At 48.6% G+C, this 26,073-nt stretch overlaps 1 protein-coding gene across 2 annotated transcripts in view; it reads right to left on the bottom strand.

The window, feature by feature from the left end:
• Positions 1 to 26,073, bottom strand: part of kcnh6a (potassium voltage-gated channel, subfamily H (eag-related), member 6a) — a 427,015-nt gene that overhangs the window by 9,615 nt on the left and 391,327 nt on the right. For both annotated transcript variants that reach the window (XM_087977979.1, XM_087977980.1), the window contains 4 exons: positions 20,287 to 20,539; positions 15,946 to 16,139; positions 9,277 to 9,376; positions 3,844 to 4,098 (listed from right to left, as the gene is read on the bottom strand). In XM_087977979.1, coding sequence (XP_087834105.1) covers positions 3,844 to 4,098; positions 9,277 to 9,376; positions 15,946 to 16,139; positions 20,287 to 20,539 — 802 coding nt within the window. The remainder of the gene's footprint in view (positions 1 to 3,843; positions 4,099 to 9,276; positions 9,377 to 15,945; positions 16,140 to 20,286; positions 20,540 to 26,073) is intronic.

Here is a 26,073-nt window from a genome sequence, read left to right as displayed (position 1 = left end):
AACACCCGGGTGGCCAGTGACAAACACTGCCCTTCACATCAGAGGGCAGTGCTGTGTGATCAAAACAGTGAAGGGGAGGGTAGGGACTAAATCAAAATAGAGTTGGAGGTAATACTGGGTTTATTTCTTTTTTTTTCTTTTCTTTTTTTTCTTTTTTTTCTCTTTTTTTCTTTTTTTTTCCATTTTTTTTTCCCTTTAACCCCCACACTACCACCTAAGTGCGGTAGTGCTTATTTTATCCCCAGCACCCATGGTGTGTGGATGTAGGTGTGAGACACAGTGAGAGACACAAAGTGCACGAATCTTTATTCAATTTCCACCACCAGGAAGATAGGAAAACACCCGGGTGGCCAGTGACAAACACTGCCCTTCACATCAGAGGGCAGTGCTGTGTGATCAAAACAGTGAAGGGGAGGGTAGGGACTAAATCAAAATAGAATTGGAGGTAATACTGGGTTTAAACTGCAGATCAGCCAAAAGGATTGATGGGCTAATTGATTGGCTCCATTAACTAGTTAATGATGGGATAAATGACTTCTGCCTGTGCTTTAATTAACAGGCTCAAGGGGCTGAATGACCTCTTGTAACAGCTAAGGGGTTAAATGGCTGATGTATTTATGAGATCATAAACTGACACAGAGAGGGGATTCCTACTGCTCAGAGTTTATTCCCAGCAGATATTTTAAAATTATTTATTCATGGGGTGTAGGTGTCATTGGATGTCCCGGCGTTTATTGCCTATCCCTAGTTATAGAGTCATAGAGATGTACAGCACGGAAACAGGCCCTTTGGTCCAACCCGTCCATGCCGACCAGATATCCCAACCCAATCTAGTCCCACCTTTCAGCACCCAGCTTATACCCATCCAAATGCCTTTTAAATGTTGTAATTGTACCAGCCTCCATCACTTCCTCTGGCAGCTCATTCCATGCATGTACTACCCTCTGTGTGAAAACCATGCCCTTTAGGTCTCTTTTATATCTTTCCCCTCTCACTCTAAACCTATGCCCTCTAGTTCTGGACTCCCCCACCCCAGGGAAAGACTTTGTCTATTTACCCTGTCCATGCCCCTCCTGGAGAAGATGGGGGTGAGCTGCCTTCTTGAACCGCTGCAGTCCACCTGCTGTGGGTTGACCCACAATGCTCTGAGGGAGGGAATTCCCAGGATTTTGACCCAGAGACAGTAAAGGACGGCGACATATTTCCCAGTCAGGATGGTGAGGGGGACCCTGCAGGGGATGGTGTTCCGATGTATCTGCTGCCCTTGTCCTTCTAGATGATAGAGGTCACAGGTCTAGAAAGTACTGTCAGAGGAACCTTGGTGAATTCCTGTAGTGCATCTTGTAGACGGTATATACTGCTGCCACTGAGTGTCCATGATAAAGAATGTGATTGTGGGTGTGGTGCTCGATCCCAATGGTGTAAAGCTACCTCAGTGTTGCTAGAGTTACACCTACCTAGGAAAGTGGGGAATATTCCATCACACACCTCATTTTGTAGATGGACAGGTTTGCGAAGTCAGGAAGTGAGTTACTCTCTGCAGGATTCCTAGCTTCTGACCTGCTGTTGTAGTCATTCTATTTATATGGCAAATCCAGTTCAGTTTCTGGTTACATCCAGGATGTAAATAGTGGGGTGCCATTGGTAATGGTAATTACCAGTGATAGTAATGCCATTGAATGTCAAGTGGCAATGGTTAGATTGATTCTTATTGGAGATGAACATGGCCCAGCAGCACTTTAAATACTTGTTAGCCCCAATCTGTATATTGTCCAGATCTTGTTGCATTTGAACACAGACTGCTTCAGTAGCTGAGGTGTGACGAATGGTGCTGAACATTATTCAATCATTGGCAAACATCCCCACGTCTGACCTTATGGTGGAGGGAAGGTCACTGATGAAGCAGTAGGGAGTGATTGGGCCTAGGACACTACCCTGAGGAACATCCGTCATTGGGAAATGATAAAGTCTATTATAAAGAATGTAACAGCAGAGCATTTAGAATTACTTAATAGAAAGTAGTAGATGCATTGTGGCCTTATGAAAAGGCAATCATGCCTGACAAATTCTTTCAGTGGGTTAGAAGCAGGATGGATAAAGGGATGTAATATATTTGGCTTTCCAAGAAGTGTTTGATAAGGTACTCAATATTAGCCAATTCAATAAGGGGTTTAGTCGTATTATCACTGGGCGTGTTGATCCAGAAACCCGGCTAACATTCTGGGGACCCAGGTCTGAATCCCACCATGACACCTGTTGGAATTTGTATTCAATTAAAAAAAAACTCTGGAATCCATTGCCAATTGTCAGGAAAAATCCATTTGGGTCACTAATGCCCTTTAGGGAAGGAAATCTGCCATCCTTACCTGGTCTGGCCTACATGTGAATCCTGACCCACACCAATGTGGCTGACTCTTAACTGCCCTCTGAGGCAATTGGGAATGGGCAGTAAATGTTGGCCGAGCCAGCAATGCCCTCATTCAGTTAATGAATTAAAAATATCTGAGCCCATGGATGTTCATCATGGTTTGAAGGTTGGCTAACAAATAGAAGACTGAGAGTTGGGAGAAAAAGGGCAACCTCAGGACTGCATCCTGTAACTAGCAGAGTGCCACAGGGATCTGTGACGTGGCCACAATGATTTATAATGCAAATTAATGATTTAGATGATGGAACTGAATGTATTATCAACAAGTTTGTGGAAGACACAGCAACAGGTGGGACGGCAAGTAGAAGGGTGACACAAGGATTTAGAGAGGCTAAGGGTGTGGTCCAGAACTTGGCAGAAATGCTTTGGTAGGAGGATGAGTAGAGCTAAATATTATTTAAATGGAAAAAGACTACAGAAAGCTGCAGCACAGAGGGATTTGGGGTCATTGTTCATCAACCTTAAAAAGCTAGCATCCAAATTCAGTTGGTAATAAGGAAGGCAAACAGACAGTTAGCCTTTATTTCAAAGGGACTGGAGCACAAAGATAGGGTGGTCTTGCTCAAAATATACAAGGCACTAGTCAGACCACAACTGGAATCCTGTGAACTGTTTTGGTCCTCATACACTAACACCGGAGACAGTCCAGAGAAAATTCACTAGTTTGACGAAAGATTTTCTGATGAGGAGAGGTTTGTGTAAGATGGGCTTGCATTCATTGGAATTTCAGAGAATGAAAGGAGACATTATTAAAACATTTTATATTCTCAGAAATTGACAGGATTGATGTTGAGAGGTTGTTTCCCCTTGAGGGACGTTCTATGACCAGAGGGCATCATCTCAGAGTAACAGGTCATCGTGGTAAATAGACAAAGTCTTTTCCCTGGAGTCGGGAGTCCAGAACTAGAGGGTATAGGTTTAGGGTGAGGGGGGAAAGATATAAAAGAGACCTAAGGGGCAACTGTTTCATGCAGAGGGTGGTACATGTATGGAATGAGCTGCCAGAGGATGTGGTGGAGGCTGGTACAATTGCAACATGTAGGAGGCATCTGGATGGGTATATGAATAGGAAGGGTTTGGTGGGATATGGGCGGGTGCTGGCAGGTCGGACTAGATTGGGTTGGGATATCTGGTCGGCATGGACGGGTTGGACCGAAGGGTCTGTTTCCGTGCTGTACATCTCTATGACTCTATGACTCTGAGATGAGGAGGAATTTCTTGAATGGCTTTCCATTCCTCTTTATAAATGTTCATTCAGAAACAAAATGGAGATGGGCTATCGGCAGAAGTGGAAAGGTTAGGGATGGGAAACAGGAAAGGACAACGGTTTCCTGATTACAATTCCAGTGAAGACAACTATCATGAGACCTCAACAGCCCAACAAATTCACAAAGAGTTGTGGATGACTCTGGTACCTGTAAAGTGATGGGTTCCGTTGCCTTTCTTCCTGTACTCCATGGGGACTGGGTCAGATGTAACAAAGTTCAGATTGGTTGCTGGTGATCTGCTGTTCATCTCAGTAACGCTGGAGGCGGAAGCTTTGAGGTTGTCCTCCCTGGTCTGTGAGCGGGGTGTCATGCTGCTGTCATCCCAGTGCTCCCTGGCTGTATGAGTGCGGTGGTTTGGTAGTGGGACCTTGGCTCCATCAGGATCTCCTTCATTCAGAGTCTCTAAAATCGGAAGCTTTAATGAATATTACACTCAATTTCTCAGCACCCGCACTCAACAATGAAGAGATATCACAATACTGTGAGAAAAACAACCCTCTCCCTCCATTGTAAAATACCCTCTCAACCCCTGAAGGCACTGGGTTAGCACTCCATGGATTTTGGCCACTCACTGCTCATTGGTGTCTCCAAGGATATTTGACTATAGTGAGCGGATATTTGACTACAGTGAGCATTCTTACAGTTAAATCTAGAAAAAAAACACGAAAAAAGAAGGCTGAGGGGGTGACCAAATGGAGGTCATTAATATTATGAGGAGATTGGATCAGGTGGTGTAGAGAAGATATTTTGACTTACAAGGGTGTCTCAGGCTACAGGGCATTTACAAATGTGGTAAGGAATTCAGGAGAAATGACGATCTGGGTAGCAGCAGGAAAATGATATTCACTACCACATGGTGAATAATAGTGATGGGTTCAAGGGCATGCTAAATAAACACATGGGGGAGAAAAGGATTTTAAAAAGGTTTGGATGAGATGAAGAGGGATCGGAGGTGTTGTGTAGGTTAATGGCTCTGAAAGGGTTTATGCTGGAGTCGGTCTGTGCTCACCCAATCTGAAAATGTCATACAATCTTGGGTGGGAAAATGGAGAAATACCTTGAAGGGGGACAGATGTGACATCTACTGTCTGATAATCTCAATCTCAAGCTAGTATCCCTGATTACTGACCTGCACTAAACTACATCTTATTCAGATATGAGCCTCTTCTAAGGACTCAATGGTCATTGCCCCTCGGATCACTGTAAAGCAATTGCCAGAAGGCCCAGTTTCAAGTCCCATCTGCTCCAGAGATAAAGTTAGAGAGTCATAGAGATGTACAGCATGGAAACAGACCCTTCGGTCCAACCCGTCCACGCCGACCAGTTATCCCAACCAATCTAGTCCCACCTGTCAGCACCTGGCCCATATCCCTCCAAACCCTTCCTATTCATATACCCATCCAAATGCCTTTTAAATGTTGCAATTACACCAGTATCCACCACTTCCTCTGGCAGCTCATTCCATACACGTACCACCCTCTGCGTGAAAAAAGTTGCCCTTTAGGTCCCTTTTATATTTTCCCCCTCTCATTCTAAACCTATGCCCTCTAGTTCTGGACTCCCACAGCCCAGGGAAAAGACTTTGTCTATTTACCCTATCCATGCACCTTATGATTTTGTAAACCTCTATAAGGTCACCCCTCAGCCTCCAACGCTCCAGGGAAAACAGCCCCAGCCTGTTCAGCCTCTCCCTATAGCTCAGATCCTCCAACCCTGGCAACATCCTTGTAAATCTTTTCTGACCCTTTCAAGTTTCACAACATCTTTCCGATAGGAAGGAGACCAGAATTGCTCGCAATATTTCAACCAATGAAATATTGGCCTAACCAATGTCCTGTACAGCCGCAACATGACCTCCCAACTCCTGTACTCAATACTCTGACCAATAAAGGAAAGCAAACCAAATGCCTTCTTCACTATCCTCTCTACCTGCGACTCCACTTTCAAGGAGCTATGAACCTGCACTCCAAAGTCTCTTTGTTCAGCAACACTCCCTAGGACCTTATCATTCAGTGTATAAGTTCTGCTAAGATTTGCTTTCCCAAAATGCAGCACCTCACATTTATCTCCATCTGCCACTTCTCAGCCCATTGGCCCAGCTGGTCAAGATCCTGTTGTAATCTGAGGTAACCTTCTTCGCTGTCCACTACACCTCCAATTTTGGTGTCATCTGCAAACTTACTAACTGTACCTCTTATATTCACATCCAAATCATTTATGTAAATGACAAAAAATAGAAGACCCAGCACCGATCCTTGTGGCACTCCACTGGTCACAGGCCTCCAGTCTGAAAAACAACCCTCCACCACCATCCTCTGTCTTCTACCTTTGAGCCAGTTCTGTATCCAATTGGCCAGTTCTCCCTGTATTCCGTGACATCTAACCTTGCTAATCAGTCTCCCATGGGGAACCTTGTCGAACGCCTTACTGAAATCCATATAGATCACATCTACCACTCTTCCCTCATTAATCCTCTTTGTTACTTCTTCAAAAAACTCAATCAAGTTTGTGAGACATGATTTTCCATGCACAAAGCCATGTTGACTATCCCTAATCAGTCCTTGCCTTTCCAAATACATGTACATCCTGTCCCTCAGGATTCCCTCCAACAACTTGCCCACCACCGAGGTCAGGCTCACCGGTCTATAGTTCCCTGGCTTGTCCTTACCACCTTTCTTAAACAGTGGCACCACGTTTGCCAACCTCCAGTCTTCCGGCACCTTACCTGTGACTATCGATGATACAAATATCTCAGCAAGAGGCCCAGCAATCACTTCTCTAGCTTCCCACAGAGTTCTAGGGTACACCTGATCAGGTCCTGGGGATTTATGTTTTTCAAGACATCCAGCACTTCCTCCTCTGTAATATGGACATTCTGCAAGATGTCACCATCTATTTTCCTACAGTCTATATTTTCCATATCCTTTTCCACAGTAAATACTGATGCAAAATACTTGTTTAGTATTTCCCCCATTTTCTGCGGCTCCACACAAAGGCCATCTTGCTGATCTTTGAAGGGCCCTATTCTCTCCCTAGTTACCCTTTGGTCCTTAATATATTTATAAAAACCCTTTGGATTCCCCTTAACTCTATTTGCCAAAGCTATCTCATGTCTCCGTTTTGCCCTCCTGATTTCCCTCTTAAGTATACTCCTACTGCCTTTATACTCCTCTAAGGATTCACTCGATCTATCCTGTCTATACCTTACATAATTCGGAGATGCCGGTGTTGGACTGGGGTGTACAAAGTTAAAAATCACCCAACACCAGGTTATAGTCCAACAGGTTTAATTGGAAGCACACTAGCTTTCAGAGCGACGCTCCTTCACAATCACCTGATGAAGGAACGTCGCTTCGAAAGCTAGTGCTTCCAATTAAACCTGTTGGACTATAACCTGGTGTTGGGTGATTTTTAACTTTGTATACCTTACATATGCTTCCTTCTTTTCCTTAACCAAACCCTCAATTTCTTTAGTCATCCAGCATTCCCTACACCTAGCAGCCTTCCCTTTCACCCTGACAGGAATATACTTTCTCTGGATTCTTGTTATCTCATTTCTGAAGGCTTCCCATTTGCCAGCCGTCCCTTTACCTGCGAACATCTGCCCCCAATCAGCTTTTGAAAGTTCTTGCCCAATACCGTCAAAATTGGCCTTTCTCCAATTTAGAACTTCAACTTTTAGATCTGATCTACCCTTTTCCATCACTATTTTAAATCTTATAGAATTATGGTCGCTGGCCCCAAAGTGCTCTCCCACTGACAACTCAGTCACCTGCCCTGCCTTATTTCCCAAGAGTAGGTCAAGTTTTGCACCTTCTCTGGTAGGTACATCCACATACTGAATCAGAAAATTGTCTTGTACACACTTGACAAATTCCTCTCTATCTAAAGCCTTAACACTATGGCAGTCCCAGTCTATGTTTGGAAAGTTAAAATCCCCTACCATAACTACCCCATTATTCTTACAGATAGCTGAGATCTCCTTACAAGTGTATTTCTCAATTTCCCTCTGACTATTGGGGGGTCTATAATACAATCCCAATAAGGTGATCATCACTTTCTTATTTCTCAGTGGATTCGTGAACAGGCAGGGTTTCAGAAGAGGGTATCCTGATTGGTTTACTATCCTTCTGGTATGGGCATCTGAAGTGATAGATTAGAGTGGTGCTGGAAAAGTGCAGAAGGTCAGGCAGCATCCGAAGAGCAGGAAAATTGCGTTTCGGGCAAAAGCCCTTCATCAGGAAGAAGGGCTTTTGCCTGAAACATCGATTTTTCCTGCTCTTCGGATGCTGCCTGACCTTCTGCACTTTTCCAGCACCACTCTAATCTCCAGCATCTGCAGTACCCACTTTCGCCCATCTGAAGAGATAGTTTTATGGATAGTTCAGTGGGATCCTGCATGGAATCTCAATTTTTTGACTTGCAATTAAAAGACAAATTCCTCTAAGACCATGAGCATGGTGACCTAAGTGCCTCAAATTCTCGATTCAGAACCCAAAGTTTACAAGCTCATAATCCCATTCAGGCAAGTAAGGAAACTAAGTTCAGTCAAATCTGATCATTTCTGAACCTGCACCAGAAAATAATGATGACGTTCATGGGATAGCCGACAGGAACCATCTCCCTGCTCCTCAAACTCCACTCCCCAACCCAGTCAGGATCTATTTGTCACTCCCTGAGACACAATGTTCTTAACAAATTCCCTTGCAGCAATGCATGCTGCACTGAATGGCTAGCATTAGATCCACAAATGATTCTAATTAATACTGCCTTGCCGTTGCACCGAGGTTGCAGAGCTACTTTAATATCAATTGTTTAATTGTAGGTTGATGCTGATTATTTGGGGATTCTCTTGCGCCTCATTAAATACAGACTGAAACAAATATAAAGGACTTACATAAAGGCTGGATTTTGTTTCCAGTCAAAGTGAGTAAGAGGCAGGAGAATTTCTCTTCAATTCATTGCAGGGCTCACAATACAGGACTTCATTGTTGATTGAAAAGGCTTATTTGTAACACACCATGACTTGCCCTCCATTTCACCCTCAGACATTGTGAACATTGCAAATACAGTAATACTGGAGTCACGGACTGATCATTGTTAATTAATCAATTCATTAATTGGTAAAGTAATCAATCTCTATCTATTAGCACAACTTTAGGGCTGTTGTGGTGCATTGCCGTACCACTGGGCCAAAGGGTCCAGGTTCTGCCCACAGGAGCCTAATAACTGGTCAGTTAGAATTGTCAGAGGCGGACATGACTCAAGGCAATGAGGTAGGGAACACAGTGAACAAACTGAATGTGACTGTGTTCACAGCAGTGTGAGGATAGGGTGAGTGTGGAAACCAGGGATATAGTGAGTGTGTTAATGCAGAATGTGTATTAATTGCCTCTATTGCTGATAGGCTTTACTTAACCCAGCAGCTGTGTGGTGTGTGTTCTGGGACTGTGGATATGTAACTGGCGTTCACCTTAATTCACTGGTTTTGCATCACCCTCCTCTGGAGCCGGTGATATTTATTGTACACTTATGCAGCTGTTGATTGTAAGGGACAGAGTCCCCAGGCTGCACACTCACCGGTGTTACTCCTTTCCCAGAGTGATTGCTTCCTTCGTCGAACTCTTCTGTTCCCATTGTCCGAATCCTCACTCGGGGGTGAACGGAGTATCCGATCTGCCTAGGAAATGCATTTTAAAGAACACAAAAAAGTGCTTGTCTTAAACAAGGAGGCTCTCAGATTGCAGGACACCTTTGGGGAGGTTGAGGGACTGAGTACCTGCAATACATCACCCTACTTGTAGGGTCAGTAAAGGTAAAGTCATCGTAATCCTACCAGACCATGGGGCTGCCTTGTCATTACTGAGAGACGACTGGTCATCACAGCTCAGGCGAGGGGAGAGGTTGAGAAGGAGAATCCTTCCCGGTAACCTGTGTGATAACTCCATCATTCAGGAATAGTAGAAATGTGGGGAGGCGATGGCCTAGTGGTATTGCTGTTGGAATGTTAACCCAGAGACCCAGGTAATGTTCTGGGGACCCGAGTTCAAACACAGCAGATGGTGGCATTTCAATCGAGAAATAAACTGGAATCACGAGTCTAATGATGACCATGACATCATTGTCGGTTGTCAGGAAAAAACCCATCTGGGTCACTAATGCCCTTTAGGGAAGGAAACTACCATCTTTACCTGGTCGGGCCCACATGTGACTCCAGACCCACAGCAATGTGGTTAACTCTCAACTGCCCTCTGGGCAATTAGGAATGGGCAATAAATGCTGTTCTAGCCAGTGACACTCCCATCCCACAGATAAATGCATTGTAAGCTAGCCATCCAGCTAACAGACCCCACACACTCAGTGCAGGCTGCTCATCAGATACAACATCCACTGATACACAAAACATTCTTAGTGTAGACTGACACACTGTCTGTACACGGGCATGCTTGACGCACAGTGGTACACAGACGTACCGAATGTACACTACTATATGGAATAGCTGTTTGAACATGAGCAGAACAGTACAGGCTTGGAGGGCCGAAGGGCCTGTTCCTGTGCTGTAACTTTCTTTGTTCTTTGATACACTTTGCACATGGACGTATTTACTGAGAGAATGGTGGAAATGTGGAACTCACTTCCAGAGGAAGTGGGTAAGGTGAATAAACACTGGGACGTTAACATGGACTTCCTTGGTTCAGAGGTAGGGACACTACCACTGCATGACAAGAACCCTTATCGGGAGGTGATGGCCTAATGGTATTATTACTAGACTATTAATCCAGGTAATGTTCATGGGACTCGGGTTTGGATCCGGCAGTAACAGAAGGTGGAATTTGAATTTGAATATCTGGAATTAAGTGTCTAATTATCAGGGAAAACCCATCTGGTTCACTAATATCCTTTAGGGAAGGGAACGGCCATCCTTACCTGGTCTGGCCTACATTTGACTCCTGGGTAATTAGGGATGGGAAATAAATGTTGGTCTTAAAAGTGACGCTCACATCCCATGAATGAATGATTATTGAAGAAATACAGATACAATTAGAGAGGAGCAGGATCAATACGAGGAAGAATAACAGGAAATATTAATGGAAATTGTTGACAAGGATGGGAGAAAGCTAGTGAGGAGGAGAAACACAGACACAGTTGTGAAAGCTGAACAGCCTGTCTCTGAGCTGTAATTACTCCATCATTTTAAAAGGCCATATTGAGGTCTGTTGATGTTTATCCTGCTGGTCTGTACAAAGGGTGAGCTACAGTCAAACCACCGGTCAGAAACCCTGAGAGCTCCCCAGGGCTGTGTCATTTCATTGGTTCACCATCAGACAGAGACCAGAGCTAGTTCAGCTCCTGGCACTGGCAAAGATGGGCACAGAACCAGAGAGGTGTCATGGCACAGAAAGAGCTTCTTCAGCCAACAGTGACTGTACCATCCTGATCCCAGCCAGCCGAACCTGGCCTGTAGTTCTGCGGGTTCTAGTTCTTTTTCCATATAATGTATATATTTATTTATTGAACAACTTTTACTCTTTTACAAAGAAAAGTTATAAAAGTACAAAAATACAGAATAGTAGAAATAATACCACATTATTATATTACAGCAATGTTAACTACCTACTTCTCTTCAAGGTACAATCGCCTCATATTTACTTAGCTTAACCTAAATTAAAATAAACTCAAATTAAATGTCTCACAAACTTAATTGAGTTTTTGAAGAAGTAACAAAGAGGATTGATGAGGGTAAAGCAGTAGATGTGATCTATATGGACTTCAGTGAGGCGTTCGACAAGGTTCCCCATGGGAGACTGATTAGCAAGGTTAGATGTCACGGAATACAGGGAGAACTAGCCATTTGGATACAGAACTGGCTCAAAGGTAGAAGACAGAGGGTGGTGGTGGAGGGTTGTTTTGCAGACTGGAGGCCTGTGACCAGTGGAGTGCCACAAGGATCGGTGCTGGGCCCTCTACTTTTGTCATTTACATAAATGATTTGGATGTGAGCATAAGAGGTACAGTTAGTAAGTTTGCAGATGACACCAAAATTGGAGGTGTAGTGGACAGTGAAGAGGGTTACCTCAGATTACAACAGGATCTGGACCAGATGGGCCAATGTGCTGAGAAGTGGCAGATGGAGTTTAATTCAGATAAATGCGAGGTGCTGCATTTTGGGAAAGCAAATCTTAGCAGGACTTATATACTTAATGGTAAGGTCCTAGGGAGTGTTGCTGAACAAAGAGACCTTGGAGTGCAGGCTCATAGCTCCTTGAAAGTGGAGTCACAGGTAGATAGGATAGTGAAGAAGGTGTTTGGTATGCTTTCCTTTATTGGTCAGAGTATTGAGTACAGGAGTTGGGAGGTCACGTTGTGGCTGTACAGGACATTGGTTAGGCCACTGTTGGAATATTGTGCGCAATTCTGGTCTCCTTCCTATCGGAAAGATGTTGTGAAACTTGAAAGGCTTCAGAAAAGATTTACAAAAATGTTGCCAGGGTTGGAGGATTTGAGCTACAGGGAGAGGCTGAACAGTCTGGGGCTGTTTTCCCTGGAGTGTCGGAGGCTGAGGGGGTGACCTTATAGAGGTTTACAAAATCATGAGGGGCATGGATAGGATAAATAGGCAAAGTCTTTTCCCTGGGGTGGGGGAGTACAGTACTAGAGGGCATTGGTTTAGGGTGAGAGGGGAAAGATATAAAAGAGACCTAAGGGGTAACTTTTTCACACAGAGGGTGGTACGTGTATGGACTGAGCTGCCAGAGGATGTGGTGGAGTCTGGTACAATTGCAACATTTAAGAGGCATTTGGATGGGTATATTTATAGGAAGGGTTTGGAGGGATATGGGCCGGGTGCTGGCAGGTGGGAATAGATTGGGTTGGGATATCTGGTCGGCATGGACGGGTTGGACCGAAGGGTCTGGTTCCATGCTGTACATCTCTATGACTCTGACTCTGAATGAAATAGTATTAAGTTAAATTACAATCCAATAAAATGACATTACATGGCACAACGTTACATTACTTCACTCACCGCACCTTCACAGAAACTCCTGTCCACAGTTTTTTTTAGATTAGATTACTTACAGTGTGGAAACAGGCCCTTCGGCCCAACAAGTCCACACCGACCCGCCGAAGCGCAACCCACCCATACCCCTACCTTTACCCCTTTAACCTAACACTACGGGCAATTCAGCATGGCCAATTCACCTGACCCGCACATCTTTGGACTGTGGGAGGAAACCGGAGCACCCGGAGGAAACCCACGCAGACACGGGGAGAATGTGCAAACTCCACACAGTCAGTCGCCTGAGTCGGGAATTGAACCCGGGTCTACAGGCGCTGTGAGGCAGCAGTTATTATACCGAAATTCACTAGGGCCTCCTCCCTCTCACCGTGGTCCCCAGACCACTAAATACAACCTTCGCGGCTATATCAGGCCCTAATCTGTCCCAGCGATAGGTCCATGTCCATGTAATTTAGAAAGGGCCCTCCTGTCTTATAAAATTACTCTGTTCCATGGCGCACCATACTTGTCAAATTATCTTGGGGGATGTGCTCCATCACAAGTCTGTGCCACCCCACAAGAACTGGAGGTTTCTCTGGTATCAAGTTCATGAGAATGTTCTTCCTCACACAGTGTGTAAGAATGTTAAATAACCTCTTCCTGTGCTCACCCAGACAGGGCAGATGCAGTAGTCCCAAACAAAGGGATACTGGATCCACCTTAACTTCAACGGTAGTTCGATTTTTGATTCATTAATAAGATGTGGGTGTCACTGGCTGGACCAGCATTTATTGCTCATCCCTAACTGCCCTTGAGAAGGTAATGGTGGGCCCATGTTTCTGTGGCTGAGGATGCTCTTAGGCAGGAAACTCCAGGGTTTTGACTCAGTGACAGTGAAGGAACAGTGATACATTTCCAAGTCAGGATGGTGAGTGGCTTGGAGGGAATGCGCAGAGGGTGGTCGTCCCGTGTATCTGCTGCCCTTGTCCTTCTAGATGGCAGTGGTTGTGGGTTTGGAAGGTGCTGTATGAGGATCTTTGGTGAATTTCTGCAGTGCATCTTGTAGAATAGGACACACTGCTGCTACTGAGTATCGGTAATGGAGGGAGTGGATGCTTATGGATGTGTTGCCAATCAAGCGGCTGCTTTGTCCTGGATGGTGTCAACCTTCTTGAGTGTTATGACTTCCAAATAAACCTGTTGGACTATAACTTTGTGTTGTGTGATTTCTAACTTCTTGAGTGTTGTTGGGGCTGCCCCCATCCAGATAGGTGGGGAGTATCCCACACACCCCTGGCGTGAGCCTTTTTGTTGGCAGACTATGTTTTTTGGGAGGGGGGGTTGATCAGGAGGTGAGTAGCACACTGCAGTATCCGAGGCCTCTGGCTTAGGCCTGTAGCCACGGTATTTGTACAGCTAGACCAGTTCAGTTTCTGATCTATGTTGATGGGCTATTAGTGATGGTAATGCCATTGAGTGCCATCCAGCAATGGTTAGATTCTCTCTTGTCGGAGATGTCATTCTCTGGCACTCATGTGATGTGACTACTACTTGCCAATTAACAGCTAAAGGTCAGATATTACCCAGGCCTTGCTGCATTCAGACTTGGATTGCTTCAATAGCTGAGGAATTAAAAATGGTGTTGACCATTGTGCAAATTATCAGCTAACATTACATTTCTGATTTTCAAATGGATGGATACAGACAGACTGGATGTATACTAGGATACAGGCAGACTGAGTGGACTCTAGGATACAGGCAAACTTGGTGGACACTGGGATACTGGCAAACTGAGTGTACACTGGGATACAGGCAGACTGGGTGTACACTTGGATTCAGACAGTCTGGGTGGACACTGGGAAACAGACATACTGGGTGTACACTGGGATACAGACAGACGGCATGTAATCTGGTATACAGACTGACTGGGTGTATCTTAGGATACAGCATACTGGGTGTACACTGGGATACACACATACTGGGTGTACATGGAGGCGCATACAAACTGGGTGTACATTGGGACACAGGCAAACTGGGTGTACACTGGTATACAGGTCGACTGGGTGTACTTGAGGATACAGGCAGACTGGGTGAGAACTAGGATACAGGCAGACCTGGTGCACATGGAGACACAGACAGACTGGGTGTTCACTGGTATACAGGCGAACTGGGTGTATACTAGGATACAGGTGGACTGGGTCTACATTGAGACATAGACCAACTGGTTGTACACTGGGTTACAGAAAGACTGAGTGCACACTGGGTCACAGATAGACCGGGTGTACATTGGGATACAGACAGACTTGGTGTACACTGGGATACAGACGGACTGAGTGTACACTGAGATACAGACTGGGTGTACACTGGGATACAGATGGCTGGCTGTACACAGGGATACAGGCAGACTGGCTGTACACTGAGATATGGACATAACGGGTGTACACTGGGATACAGGCAAACTGGGTGTACACTGGGATACAGACAGGCTGGTTGTGAACTGGGATACAGGCAGATTGGGTGTCCACTGAGACACAGACAGACTGGGTGTACATTGGGATACAGACAGACTGTGTGTACACAGAGATACAGGCAGATTGTGTGTACACTGGGATACAGACAGACTGGGTATGCACCAAGACACAGGGTGTACACTGGGATACAGAGAAACTGGGACTATCTGGGATATAGGCCGACTGGGTCTACACTGGGATACAGGCAGACAGGCTGTACATTGGGATATAGACAGACTGGGTGTACACTGGAATATGGAGAGAATGGGTATACAGTGGGACACAAACAGACTGGGTGTACACTGGGACACAGAGAAACTGGGTGTACACTGGAACACAGAAGGCTGAGTATACACTGGGAATCAGACTGGGTGTACATGGGATATAAGCCATCTGGGCGCACACTTGGACACAGACAAACTATGTGTACAGTGAGATACACACAGACTGAGTGTATACTGAGATACAGACCGAATGCATTGACGCTGGGATACAGGCAGACTGGGTGTGAACTGGGACACAGGCAATCTTGTGTATACTGAAGCATAGATGGACAGGGTGTACACAGGGATACAGGCAGACTGGGTGTACACTGAGACACAGAAGGATGTACACTGTGATACAGACTGGGTGTACACTGTGTCACACCATGTTAAACAGCACAGAGATGGGTGAGGGATGCTGTGCACCATTATTGTTCTGCATTAATTGAAGCAAAACATGGAAAGGAATAAAACTCACATCTCTGAGATTGAACGTGATCTCCAAATTGGTCCAGAAGTTATTGGAGAAGTCAGGGTACATGTCGAGAACCTCTAGCAGATCATCTCGCAGAATACGGTGTAAATCACAGTATGTTAGAGCCCGGACATCAGAGTTAGACTTCCCTGGCCTGGCGTAAAGGCTGATCGGTTCTCCAAATGTGTCGTTCTTCCCTGGAATAATAAAAAAAACCCAAAAATATCAAACCTCTGCACTGGGACCTCACAATGTTCAGAGAGTCTGACCAGCCTGGCTCAGTGGGGAGCACTGTCACATATGGGGGAGAAGTCCAGGACCTTTTTCAGAAACAGGAGCGGGTCATTCAGCCCATCGATTGAATGATTCCTTCTTATACCCTTGGAGCAGATTTGTGGGCCCCACCATTCTGTTCCAAACGTGTGGTACATTTTGCTGAGCTCACTTTGTTGGTTCTTTGTAAGAGCAGTCACGTTTAGTCCCATATTCCTACTTACTATAATGGTCAACCTGTGTATTCCTCATCCTCAAGATGTGGTCTAAATCCTTTTGAGAATTAGTTATGTAACAATTCCAACCACCTTTTCCAGTCGACTCTTTCAGACTGACAACTCTCTGGGTGAGAAAAGCAATCTGCTAGATCTTTTGCCGATCAGTTTGAATCATTGGTCTTTGGTTTTTGCCAGATAGCAGAACAATTTTATTTAATCCATCTCAGTGCTTCACAAGCATTTTCCCACTGACACCCCAAACCAAGGCTTGAAAATTGTCTCGTGCCCTCAGACAGAGTAAGGACCTGCTTGAGCAGAATATCTTGGTCCTCAGCGGCACGGTGGCACAGTGGTTAGCACTGCTGCCTCACAGAGCCAGAGACCCGGGTTCAATTCCAGCCTCGGGCAACTGTCTGTGTGGAGTTTGCACATTCTCCCCGTGTCTGTGTGGGTTTCCTCCAGGTGCTCTGGTTTCCTCCCATAGTCACAAAGATGTACAGGTCAGGTGAATTGGCCATGGTAAATTGCCAGTAGTGTTAGGTGCATTAGTCAGGGGAGATGGGTTGCTTTTCGGAGAGTCGCTGTGGACTGGTTGGGCCAAAGGGCCTGTTTCCACACTGTGGGGAATCTAATCTAATCATTCAGCTCCCCAGCAGCCATTGCTAGCATTCTCAAGACCCTAAAATCTAACTTGGGATCCCTACTTGGCATCGTCTCCTCCATTTTGGGAAGCTCAGCTCTCTTGAATCTGACTATAATGAAGAAGGATATCTAAGAGAACAAAAGGATCTTAATCCGATGGGCCAATGGATGGTGGATGAACTTTTACTTTGATAAATGCGAGGCTTTTGGACTTTGGTAAAGCAAACCAGGGTAGGACTTACACAGTAGGGCCGTGTGGAGTGCTGTTGAACAGAGAGACTAAGGGGTTCAGGTACATAGTTCCTTGAAGGTGGTGTCACGGGTAGACAGGGTAGAGAAGAAGGCATTTGTCTCACTTGCCTTCAATGGTCACACCTTTCAGTACAGGAGTTGGCACATCGTGCCATGGTTATACAGGACTTTGGTGAGGCCACTTTTGGCGTACTGTACACAGTTCTGATGACAATGCTTTGGGAAGGATATTACATTGGACAGGGTACAGAAAAAATTTACAAGGATGTTACCAGGACTAGGAAGGTTTGAGTTATAAGGAGAGGCTGGGGCTATTTTTCCTGGAGCATAGGAGGTTGAGAGGTGAACTTATAGAGGTTTATAAAATTACAAGGATCATAAAGAAGGTGAGTAGCAAAGGTCTTTTCCCCAGGGTCTGGGAGTTCAAAACTGGAGGACAAACATTTCAGGTGAGAGGGGGTAGATTTAAATGGCACCTGAGGGGCAATTTGTTTCACACTGAAAGTAGTTTATATGTCACAGAGAGTCATAGAGTCCTACAGCTTAGAGATAGGCCCTTTGGCTCAAACTGATCCATGCCAACCAAAATGTCCATCCATGCTAACCCCACTTCACTGCACTTGGCCCATATCCTTCTAATCCTTTCCTATCCATGTATTTGTCCAAATGCCTTTTAAATGTTGTTAATGTCCCCACCTCAACCACTTCCCCAGCAGCTCATTCCATCTGTGTACCACCCTCTGTGTGAATAACATTGCTCCTCAGGTCCCCTTTTATACTTTCCCCTCGAACCTTAAACTGACCCCCTCTAGTCCTCGATTCCCCAACCCTGGGAAAATGACTGAGTGCGTTCACCCTATCCAGGCCTCTCATGATCTTATACACTCTATAAGATCTCAGTCTCCTACACTTTAAATAAAAAAAGTCCTAGCTTGTCCAACCTCTCCCTATAACTCAGACCAGTGAGTCCTGGCAACATCCTTCTAAATTTTTTCTGCCCTCTCTCTAGTTTCATAACATCCTTCCTATAGCAAGGTGACCAAAGTGTGGAATCACCTGCCAGAGGAAGTGGTAGATACAGGTGTAGTTACAACATTTAAAAGACATTTGGACAGATGCATGAATTGGAAAGGTTTAGAGGGATAAGGTAGACAAACAGGAGACTGGAAGAACACAGCAAGGCAGGCAGCATCAGGAGGGAGAGGGACACAGCAAGGCAGGCAGTATCAGGAGGGAGAGGGACACAGCAAGGCAGGCAGCATCAGGAGGGAGAGGGACACAGCAAGGCAGGCAGCATCAGGAGGGAGAGGGACACAGCAAGGCAGGCAGTATCAGGAGGGGGAGGGACACAGCAAGGCAGGCAGCATCAGGAGGGAGAGGATCACAGCAAGGCAGGCAGTATCAGGAGGGATAGGGACGCAGCAAGGCAGGCAGTATCAGGAGGGAGGGGGAACACAGCAAGGCAGGCAGCATCAGGAGGGAGAGGATCACAGCAAGGCAGGCAGTATCAGGAGGGTGAGGGACACAGCAAGGCAGGCAGTATCAGGAGGGAGGGGGAACACAGCAAGGCAGGCAGTATCAGGAGGGTGAGGGACACAGCAAGGCAGGCAGCATCAGGAGGGAGAGGGACACAGCAAGGCAGGCAGCATTAGGAGGGAGAGGGACACAGCAAGGCAGGCAGCATCAGGAGGGAGGGGAACACAGCAGGGCAGGCAGCATCAGGAGGGAGAGGGACACAGCAAGGCAGGCAGCATCAGGAGGGAGGGGGAACACAGCAAGGCAGGCAGTATCAGGAGGGTGAGGGACACAGCAAGGCAGGCAGCATCAGGAGGGAGGGGGAACACAGCAAGGCAGGCAGTATCAGGAGGGTGAGGGACACAGCAAGGCAGGCAGCATCAGGAGGGAGGGGGAACACAGCAAGGCAGGCAGCACCAGGAGGGAGAGGAACACAGCAAGGCAGGCAGCATCAGGAGGGAGAGGAACACAGCAAGGCAGGCAGCATCAGGAGGGAGGGGGAACACAGCAAGGCAGGCAGCACCAGGAGGGAGAGGGACACAGCAAGGCAGGCAGTATCAGGAGGGAGAGGGACACAGCAAGGCAGGCAGCATCAGGAGGGAGAGGAACACAGCAAGGCAGGCAGTATCAGGAGGGTGAGGGACACAGCAAGGCAGGCAGCATCAGGAGGGAGGGGGAACACAGCAAGGCAGGCAGCATCAGGAGGGAGAGGAACACAGCAAGGCAGGCAGTATCAGGAGGGAGAGGGACACAGCAAGGCAGGCAGTATCAGGAGGGAGAGGGACACAGCAAGGCAGGCAGCATCAGGAGGGAGAGGGACACAGCAAGGCAGGCAGTATCAGGAGGGAGAGGGACACAGCAAGGCAGGCAGCATCAGGAGGGAGAGGGACACAGCCAATCCATGCTGGGCTCTTCTCTTTTACTACAGGGAAAGACCCGAATTTAAATGTTTTCTTTAGGGGAAGGCCGTGGTGCTATTATCGCTGGATTATTAAACTAGAAACCCAGGTAATGTTCTGTGGGACCAGGATTTGAATCCTGCCATGGCAGATGGTGGAATTTGAATTCAGTACAGAGTCTGGAGTTAAAGTTCTCATGATGACCATTGAACACTATCAGAAATAACCCATCTGGTTCACTAATGTTCTTCAGGGAATGAAATCTGCCCTCCTTACCTGGTCCAGCCTACATGTGACTCCAGGCCCACAGCAACGTGGTTGACTCTTAACTGCCCCCTGGGCAATTAGGGACGGGTAATAAATGCTGGCCTAGCCAGAGAAGCTCACATCCCGTGAGTGAATTCGTAAAACAAAATCTTTTCTGCAGCTTTTGTGAACTGTGGTGTCTGAGCCCATTCGTCCTCTGTGTCCAATGGTGCCCACCACTGCCCCCTATAGGAAGACCATGCCAAACTCTAACAGCTAGAGGGATACAGCTGACGTACCCAAGATGGCTACCACCACATCATTACGCAGGATCTCGATAGAGCCACGGGATATGAAGTAGAGTGCAGTCAATACGTCACCATAGTGGACCAGTGTGTCACCAGGAGGAGCATGTGTGGTCTTGAACTTCATCGCCAGGGCCCTCAGGCAGCCCGGGCTAGCCCCCCTGAAGACCTTACAGTTTTGGAGGAGGCTCCTGTTCAGGTGGAGGCAAATGTCGGCCTGCAAGCATTCCGGGAAGCCTTTCAACACCTGAACCAAGAGAGAGAGAGAGAGAGACAGGACCCAGTCAGTTCCAGTAAAAAGGGGCAACACTTTGGGGACATTACAATAAATCAAGGAAATGCAGCTGCTGGAAATCTGAATCAAAAAGAGAAATTGCTGGAGAAACTCGACAGGTCTGTAAGGAGAAAGCAGAGTTAGTGTTTTGAGGCTCCATCAGAACTGATCATAGCTGAGAAAAAGGTGTAGAGCCCTAAAGACTGCAGGGTCCCCAAGCGGAGAGTGAGGCGCTGTTTTTTCCAGCTTGCACTGAGCTTCACTGGAGCACAGCAGCAAGCCTGAGACCGAGGTATTGGCCAGGGAACAGGGTGGGGGGTCAATGGGGCAGGCAGCTGGAAAGTCAGGGTGGTGTTTGTGGGCGTGTCGTAGATGTTTGGTGAAGCCATCACCCAGTCTGGGTTTCGTTTCCCCAGTGTAGAGGGGATCACGCTGTGAGCACTGACTACAGTAAACACTCGCGTGGGGGGTAAGTTGCTGCTTCACCTGGATAGTTTGTTTGGAGCCTTGGCTCGTGAGGAGGGAGGAGGGAAACATGTTACACCTTCTGTGATTGCAAGGGAATGTACCATGAGGCTGTGGGGAGGGGTGAGGACTGCAGATGCTGGAAAGTCAGAGTCAAAATGTGTGTTGCTGGAAAAGCGCAGCAGGTCAGGCAGCATCCGAGGAGCAGGAGAGTCAACGTTTCGGGCATAAGCCCTTCATCAGGAATATGGGGGAGGGGTGGGGGCTGGTATTGGGAGTGGAGGAGGACTGGACCAGGGTGGGTCCCGGAGGGTGTAGTCCCTGTGGAATGTTGAGAGGGGAGGGGAGGGGAGGGGAGTGTGTATCATCTCACTGGAAATGGCAGCTAATGATCCTTTGGAGTCAGACGTTGCTGGGATGGGAAATGAGGACCGGGGGGGGGGGGGGGGGTGAGGGCAAAGGTGTGGAGAATAAATCAGATGCAGCTAAGGGCCCTGTCTACCTCAGGTGAGTGAAATAGGTCGATATTTCTGAGGGCCCCCCACTCCATGGAAGGTGGTATCATCAGGGCAGATGTGCCAGAGATGCAGAAACTGGGAGAATGGAGTAGAGTCCTTACAGGAAGCAGGTGTGAGGATGTATGGTCAAGGTAACTGTGGGAGTCATTGGGCTGTAACTGTTATACAGTTTGGGTAACCACTTTGCAGAACACCAACACTCCTCTCTGTAAAAATCAGCCTGAGCTTCCAGTTGTCCATTTCAGCACAGGAGTGTGTTCCCTGGCTAACGTCTCGGTCCCTGGCTAGCTGCAGTGCTCCAGTGAAGCTCAGCATCTCATTCTCGAACTGGGGACCCAGCAGCCTCTGGGACTCAACAGTGTATTCAATATCGTTTGAGACTGATTCCATCCTTCTGTGTGTTTCACCCAGCCCCACACCCAGTCCTGGATGGCCTTGAGTACAGCCAGCCCTTTCTCTGGTACTCTCAGCTCTCATTATGACTTGTTCAGACTCTCTTCTGTCTTGGCCTATATCAATAACCTCCTTGCTTACCTACCCCTATCACATCCCTCGTTGTAGGTACTGCCTCCAACCTATCTTCCCACATCGCCCTGCCCCCAACCCCCAAAACCTCACCTTCAGCATAAAAACGAACTTTTACCAGAGGCTAACGGTTCTGAAGACGGACGACTGGACTCAAAATGTTAACTCTGCTTTCACTCCCACCCTTCCTGAGAGACCCGCTGGGTTTCAGCAATTTCTGGTTTTGCTTCCAAAACATTTTTAGTTTCTGACTGAATTTCGTTCCCATATTCGAGTATATCAGACTCTGATTCCAAAGCCACTAACCGCCCCTCCCCACACCCTCCCATTTCCCACACACAACCCCCTTCCCCACTCCCTCCCATTTCCCACACACTATCCCCCCTCCCCACTCCCTCCCATTTCCCACACACTATCCCCCCTCCCCACTCCCTCCCATTTCCCACACACTATCCCCCCTCCCCACTCCCTCCCATTTCCCACACACTATCCCCCCTCCCCACACCCTCTCATTTCCCACACACTATCCCCCCTCCCCACTCCCTCCCATTTCCCACACACAACCCCCTTCCCACTCCCTCCCATTTCTCACTCACTACCCCCCTCCCCACTCCCTCCCATTTCCCACTCACTATCCTCCTTCCCCACTCCCTCCCATTTCCCACTCACTATCCCCCTCCCCACTCTGTTCCATTTCGCACTCACTATCCCACCTCCCCACTCCGTCCCATTTCCCACTCACAATACCCCCTAACTCCCTCCCATTTCCCACTCACTAACCCCCCTCCCCACTCCCTCCCATTTCCCACTCACTATCCCCCTCCCCACTCCCTTCCATTTCCCACTCACTATCCCCCCTTCACACTCCCTCCCATTTCCCACTCACTATCCCCCCCTCCCCACTCCCTCCCATTTCCCACTCACTATCCCCCTCCCCACTCCCTCCTATTTCCCACTCACTAACTTCCTCCCCACTCGCTCCCATTTCCCACTCACCATTCCCCTCTCCCCACTCCCTCCCATTTTCCACTCACTATCCCCCCTCCCCACTCCCTCCCATTTCCCACTCACTATCCCTCTCCCCACTCCCTCCCATTTCCCACTCACAACCCCCCGCCCCACTCCCTCCCAATTCTCACTCACTAACCCCCTCCCCACACCCTCCAATTTCCCACTCACTATCCCCTCCCCACTCCCTCCCATTTCCCACTCACAAACCCCCTCCCCACTCCCTCCCATTTCCCACTCACTACCCCTTCCCCACTCCCTCCCATTTCCCACTCACAACACCCCTCCCCACTCCCTCCCATTTCCCACACACTATCGCACTCCCCACTCCATCCCGTTTCCCACTCACTACCCCCCTCCCCACTCCCTCCCATTTCCCACTCACTATCTCCTCCCCACTCCCTCCCATTTCCCACTCCCAATCCCACCTCCACTCCCTCCCATTTCCCACTCATTAAACCCCGCTCCCCACTCCCCCCCCATTTCCCACTCACTATCCCCCATCCCGACTCCCTTCCATTTCCACTCACAACACCCCTCCCTACTCCCTCCCATTTTCCACTCACTATCCCACCTCCCCATTCCCTCCCTTTTCCCACTCACTATCCCCCCTCCCCACTCCCTCCCTTTTCCCACTCACTACTCCCATCCCCACTCCCTCCCATTTCCCACTCACTATCCTCCCTCCCACTCCCTCCCATTTCCCACTCACAATCCTCCCTCCCCACTCCCTCCCATTTCCCACTCACTATCCCCCCCTCCCAACTCCCTCCCATTTCCCACTCACTATCCCCCTCCCACTCCCTCCCATTTCCCACTCACAATCCCCCTCCCCACCCCTTCCCCATTTCCCACTCACTATCCCCCTCCTCACTCCCTCCCAATTCTCACTCACTAATCCCCTCCCCACTCCCTCCCATTTCCACTCACAACCCCCCTCTCCACACCCTCCCATTTCCCACTCACTATCCCCTCCCCACTCCCTCCCATTTCCACTCACAACCCCCCCCACTCCCTCCCATTTCCCACTCACTACCCCCCTCCCCACTCGCTCCCATTTCCCACACACTGTCCCCACTCCCCACTCCCTCCCGTTTCCCACTCACTAACCCCCTCCCCACTCCCTCCCATTTCCCACTCACTATCCCCTTGCCCACTCCCTCCCATTTTCCACTCACTATCCCCCCTCCCCATTCCCTCCCATTTCCCACTCAATACCCCCTCCCCACTCCCTCCCATTTCTCACTCACTACCCCCTCTCCACTCCCTCCCATTTCCCACACACTATCCCCCCTCCCCACTCCCTCCCATTCCCACTCACAACCCCCCTCTCCACACCCTCCCATTTCCAACTCACTATCCCCTCCCACTCCCTCCCATTTCCCACTCACAACCCCCCCTCCCCACTCCCTCCCATTTCCCACTCACTACCCCCTCCCCACTCGCTCCCATTTCCCACACACTGTCCCCACTCCCCACTCCCTCCCATTTCCCACTCACTATCCCCCTCTCTCCACTCCCTCCCATTTTCCACTCACTACCCCCTCCCCACTCCCTCCCATTTCCCACTCACTATCCCCTCCCCACTCCCTCCCATTTCCCACTCAATACGCCCTCCCCACTCCCTCCCATTCCCACTCACTATCCCCCTCCCCACTCCCTCCCATTTCCCACTCAATACGCTCTCCCCACTCTCCTCCCATTTCCCACTCACTATCCCCCCTCCCCACTCCCTCCCATTTCCCACTCAATACCCCCTCTCCAATCCCTCCCATTTCCCACTCACTATCCCCCCTCCCCACTCCCTCCCATTTCCCACTCACTATCCCCCCTCCCCACTCCGTTCCATTTCCACTCACTATCCCCCCTCCCCACTCCCTCCCATTTCCCACTCACTATCCCCCCTCCCCACTCCCTCCCATTTCCCACTCACTAACCCGCCTCCCACTCCCTCCCATTTCCTACTCACTATCTCCCCTCCCCACTCCCTCCCATTTCCTACTCAATATCCCCTTCCCCACTCCCTCCCATTTCTCACTCACTACCCCCCTCCCCACTCCCTCCCATTTCCCACTCACTATCCCCCCTCCCCATTCCCCCCCATTTCCCACTCTCTATCCCCCCCCCCCACTCCCTCCCATTTCCCAATCACTATCCCCCTCCCCACTCCCTCCCACTTCCCACTCACCATCCCCCCTCCCCACTCCCTCCCATTTCCCACTCACTATCCCCCCTCCCCACTCCCTCCCATTTCCCACTCACTATTCCCCTCCCCACTCCCTCCCATTTCCCACTCACCATCTCCCCTCCCCACTCCCTCCCATTTCCCACTCACTATCCCCCTTCCCACTCACTCCCATTTCCCAATCACCATCTCCCCTCCCCACTCCCTCCCATTTCCCACTCACTATCCCCCCTCCCCACTCCCTCCCATTTCCCACTCACTATCCCCCCTCCCCAATCCCTCCCATTTCCCACTCACTATTCCCCTCCCCACTCCCTCCCATTTCCCACTCACTATCCCCCCTTCCCACTCCCTCCCATTTCCCACTCACCATCCCCCCTCCCCACTCCCTCCCATTTCCCACTCACTATCCCCCCTCCCCATTCCCCCCCATTTCCCACTCTCTATCCCCCCCCCACTCCCTCCCATTTCCCACTCACCATCTCCCCTCCCCACTCCCTCCCATTTCCCACTCACTATCCCCCTTCCCACTCCCTCCCATTTCCCAATCACCATCTCCCCTCCCCACTCCCTCCCATTTCCCACTCACTATCCCCCCTCCCCACTCCCTCCCATTTCCCACTCACTATCCCCCCTCCCCAATCCCTCCCATTTCCCACTCACTATTCCCCTCCCCACTCCCTCCCATTTCCCACTCACTATCCCCCCTTCCCACTCCCTCCCATTTCCCACTCACTATCCCCCCTCCCCACTCCCTCCCATTTCCCACTCACTATCCCCCTCCCCACTCCTCCCATTTCTCACTC

This window comes from Chiloscyllium plagiosum, unplaced genomic scaffold (assembly GCF_037043375.1).
Source record: "Chiloscyllium plagiosum isolate Xiang-an unplaced genomic scaffold, Cpla_swu_hap1 HiC_scaffold_32, whole genome shotgun sequence".
Taxonomy (NCBI): Eukaryota; Metazoa; Chordata; class Chondrichthyes; order Orectolobiformes; family Hemiscylliidae; genus Chiloscyllium; species Chiloscyllium plagiosum.
This window is presented reverse-complemented; position numbering and strand designations above follow the sequence as displayed.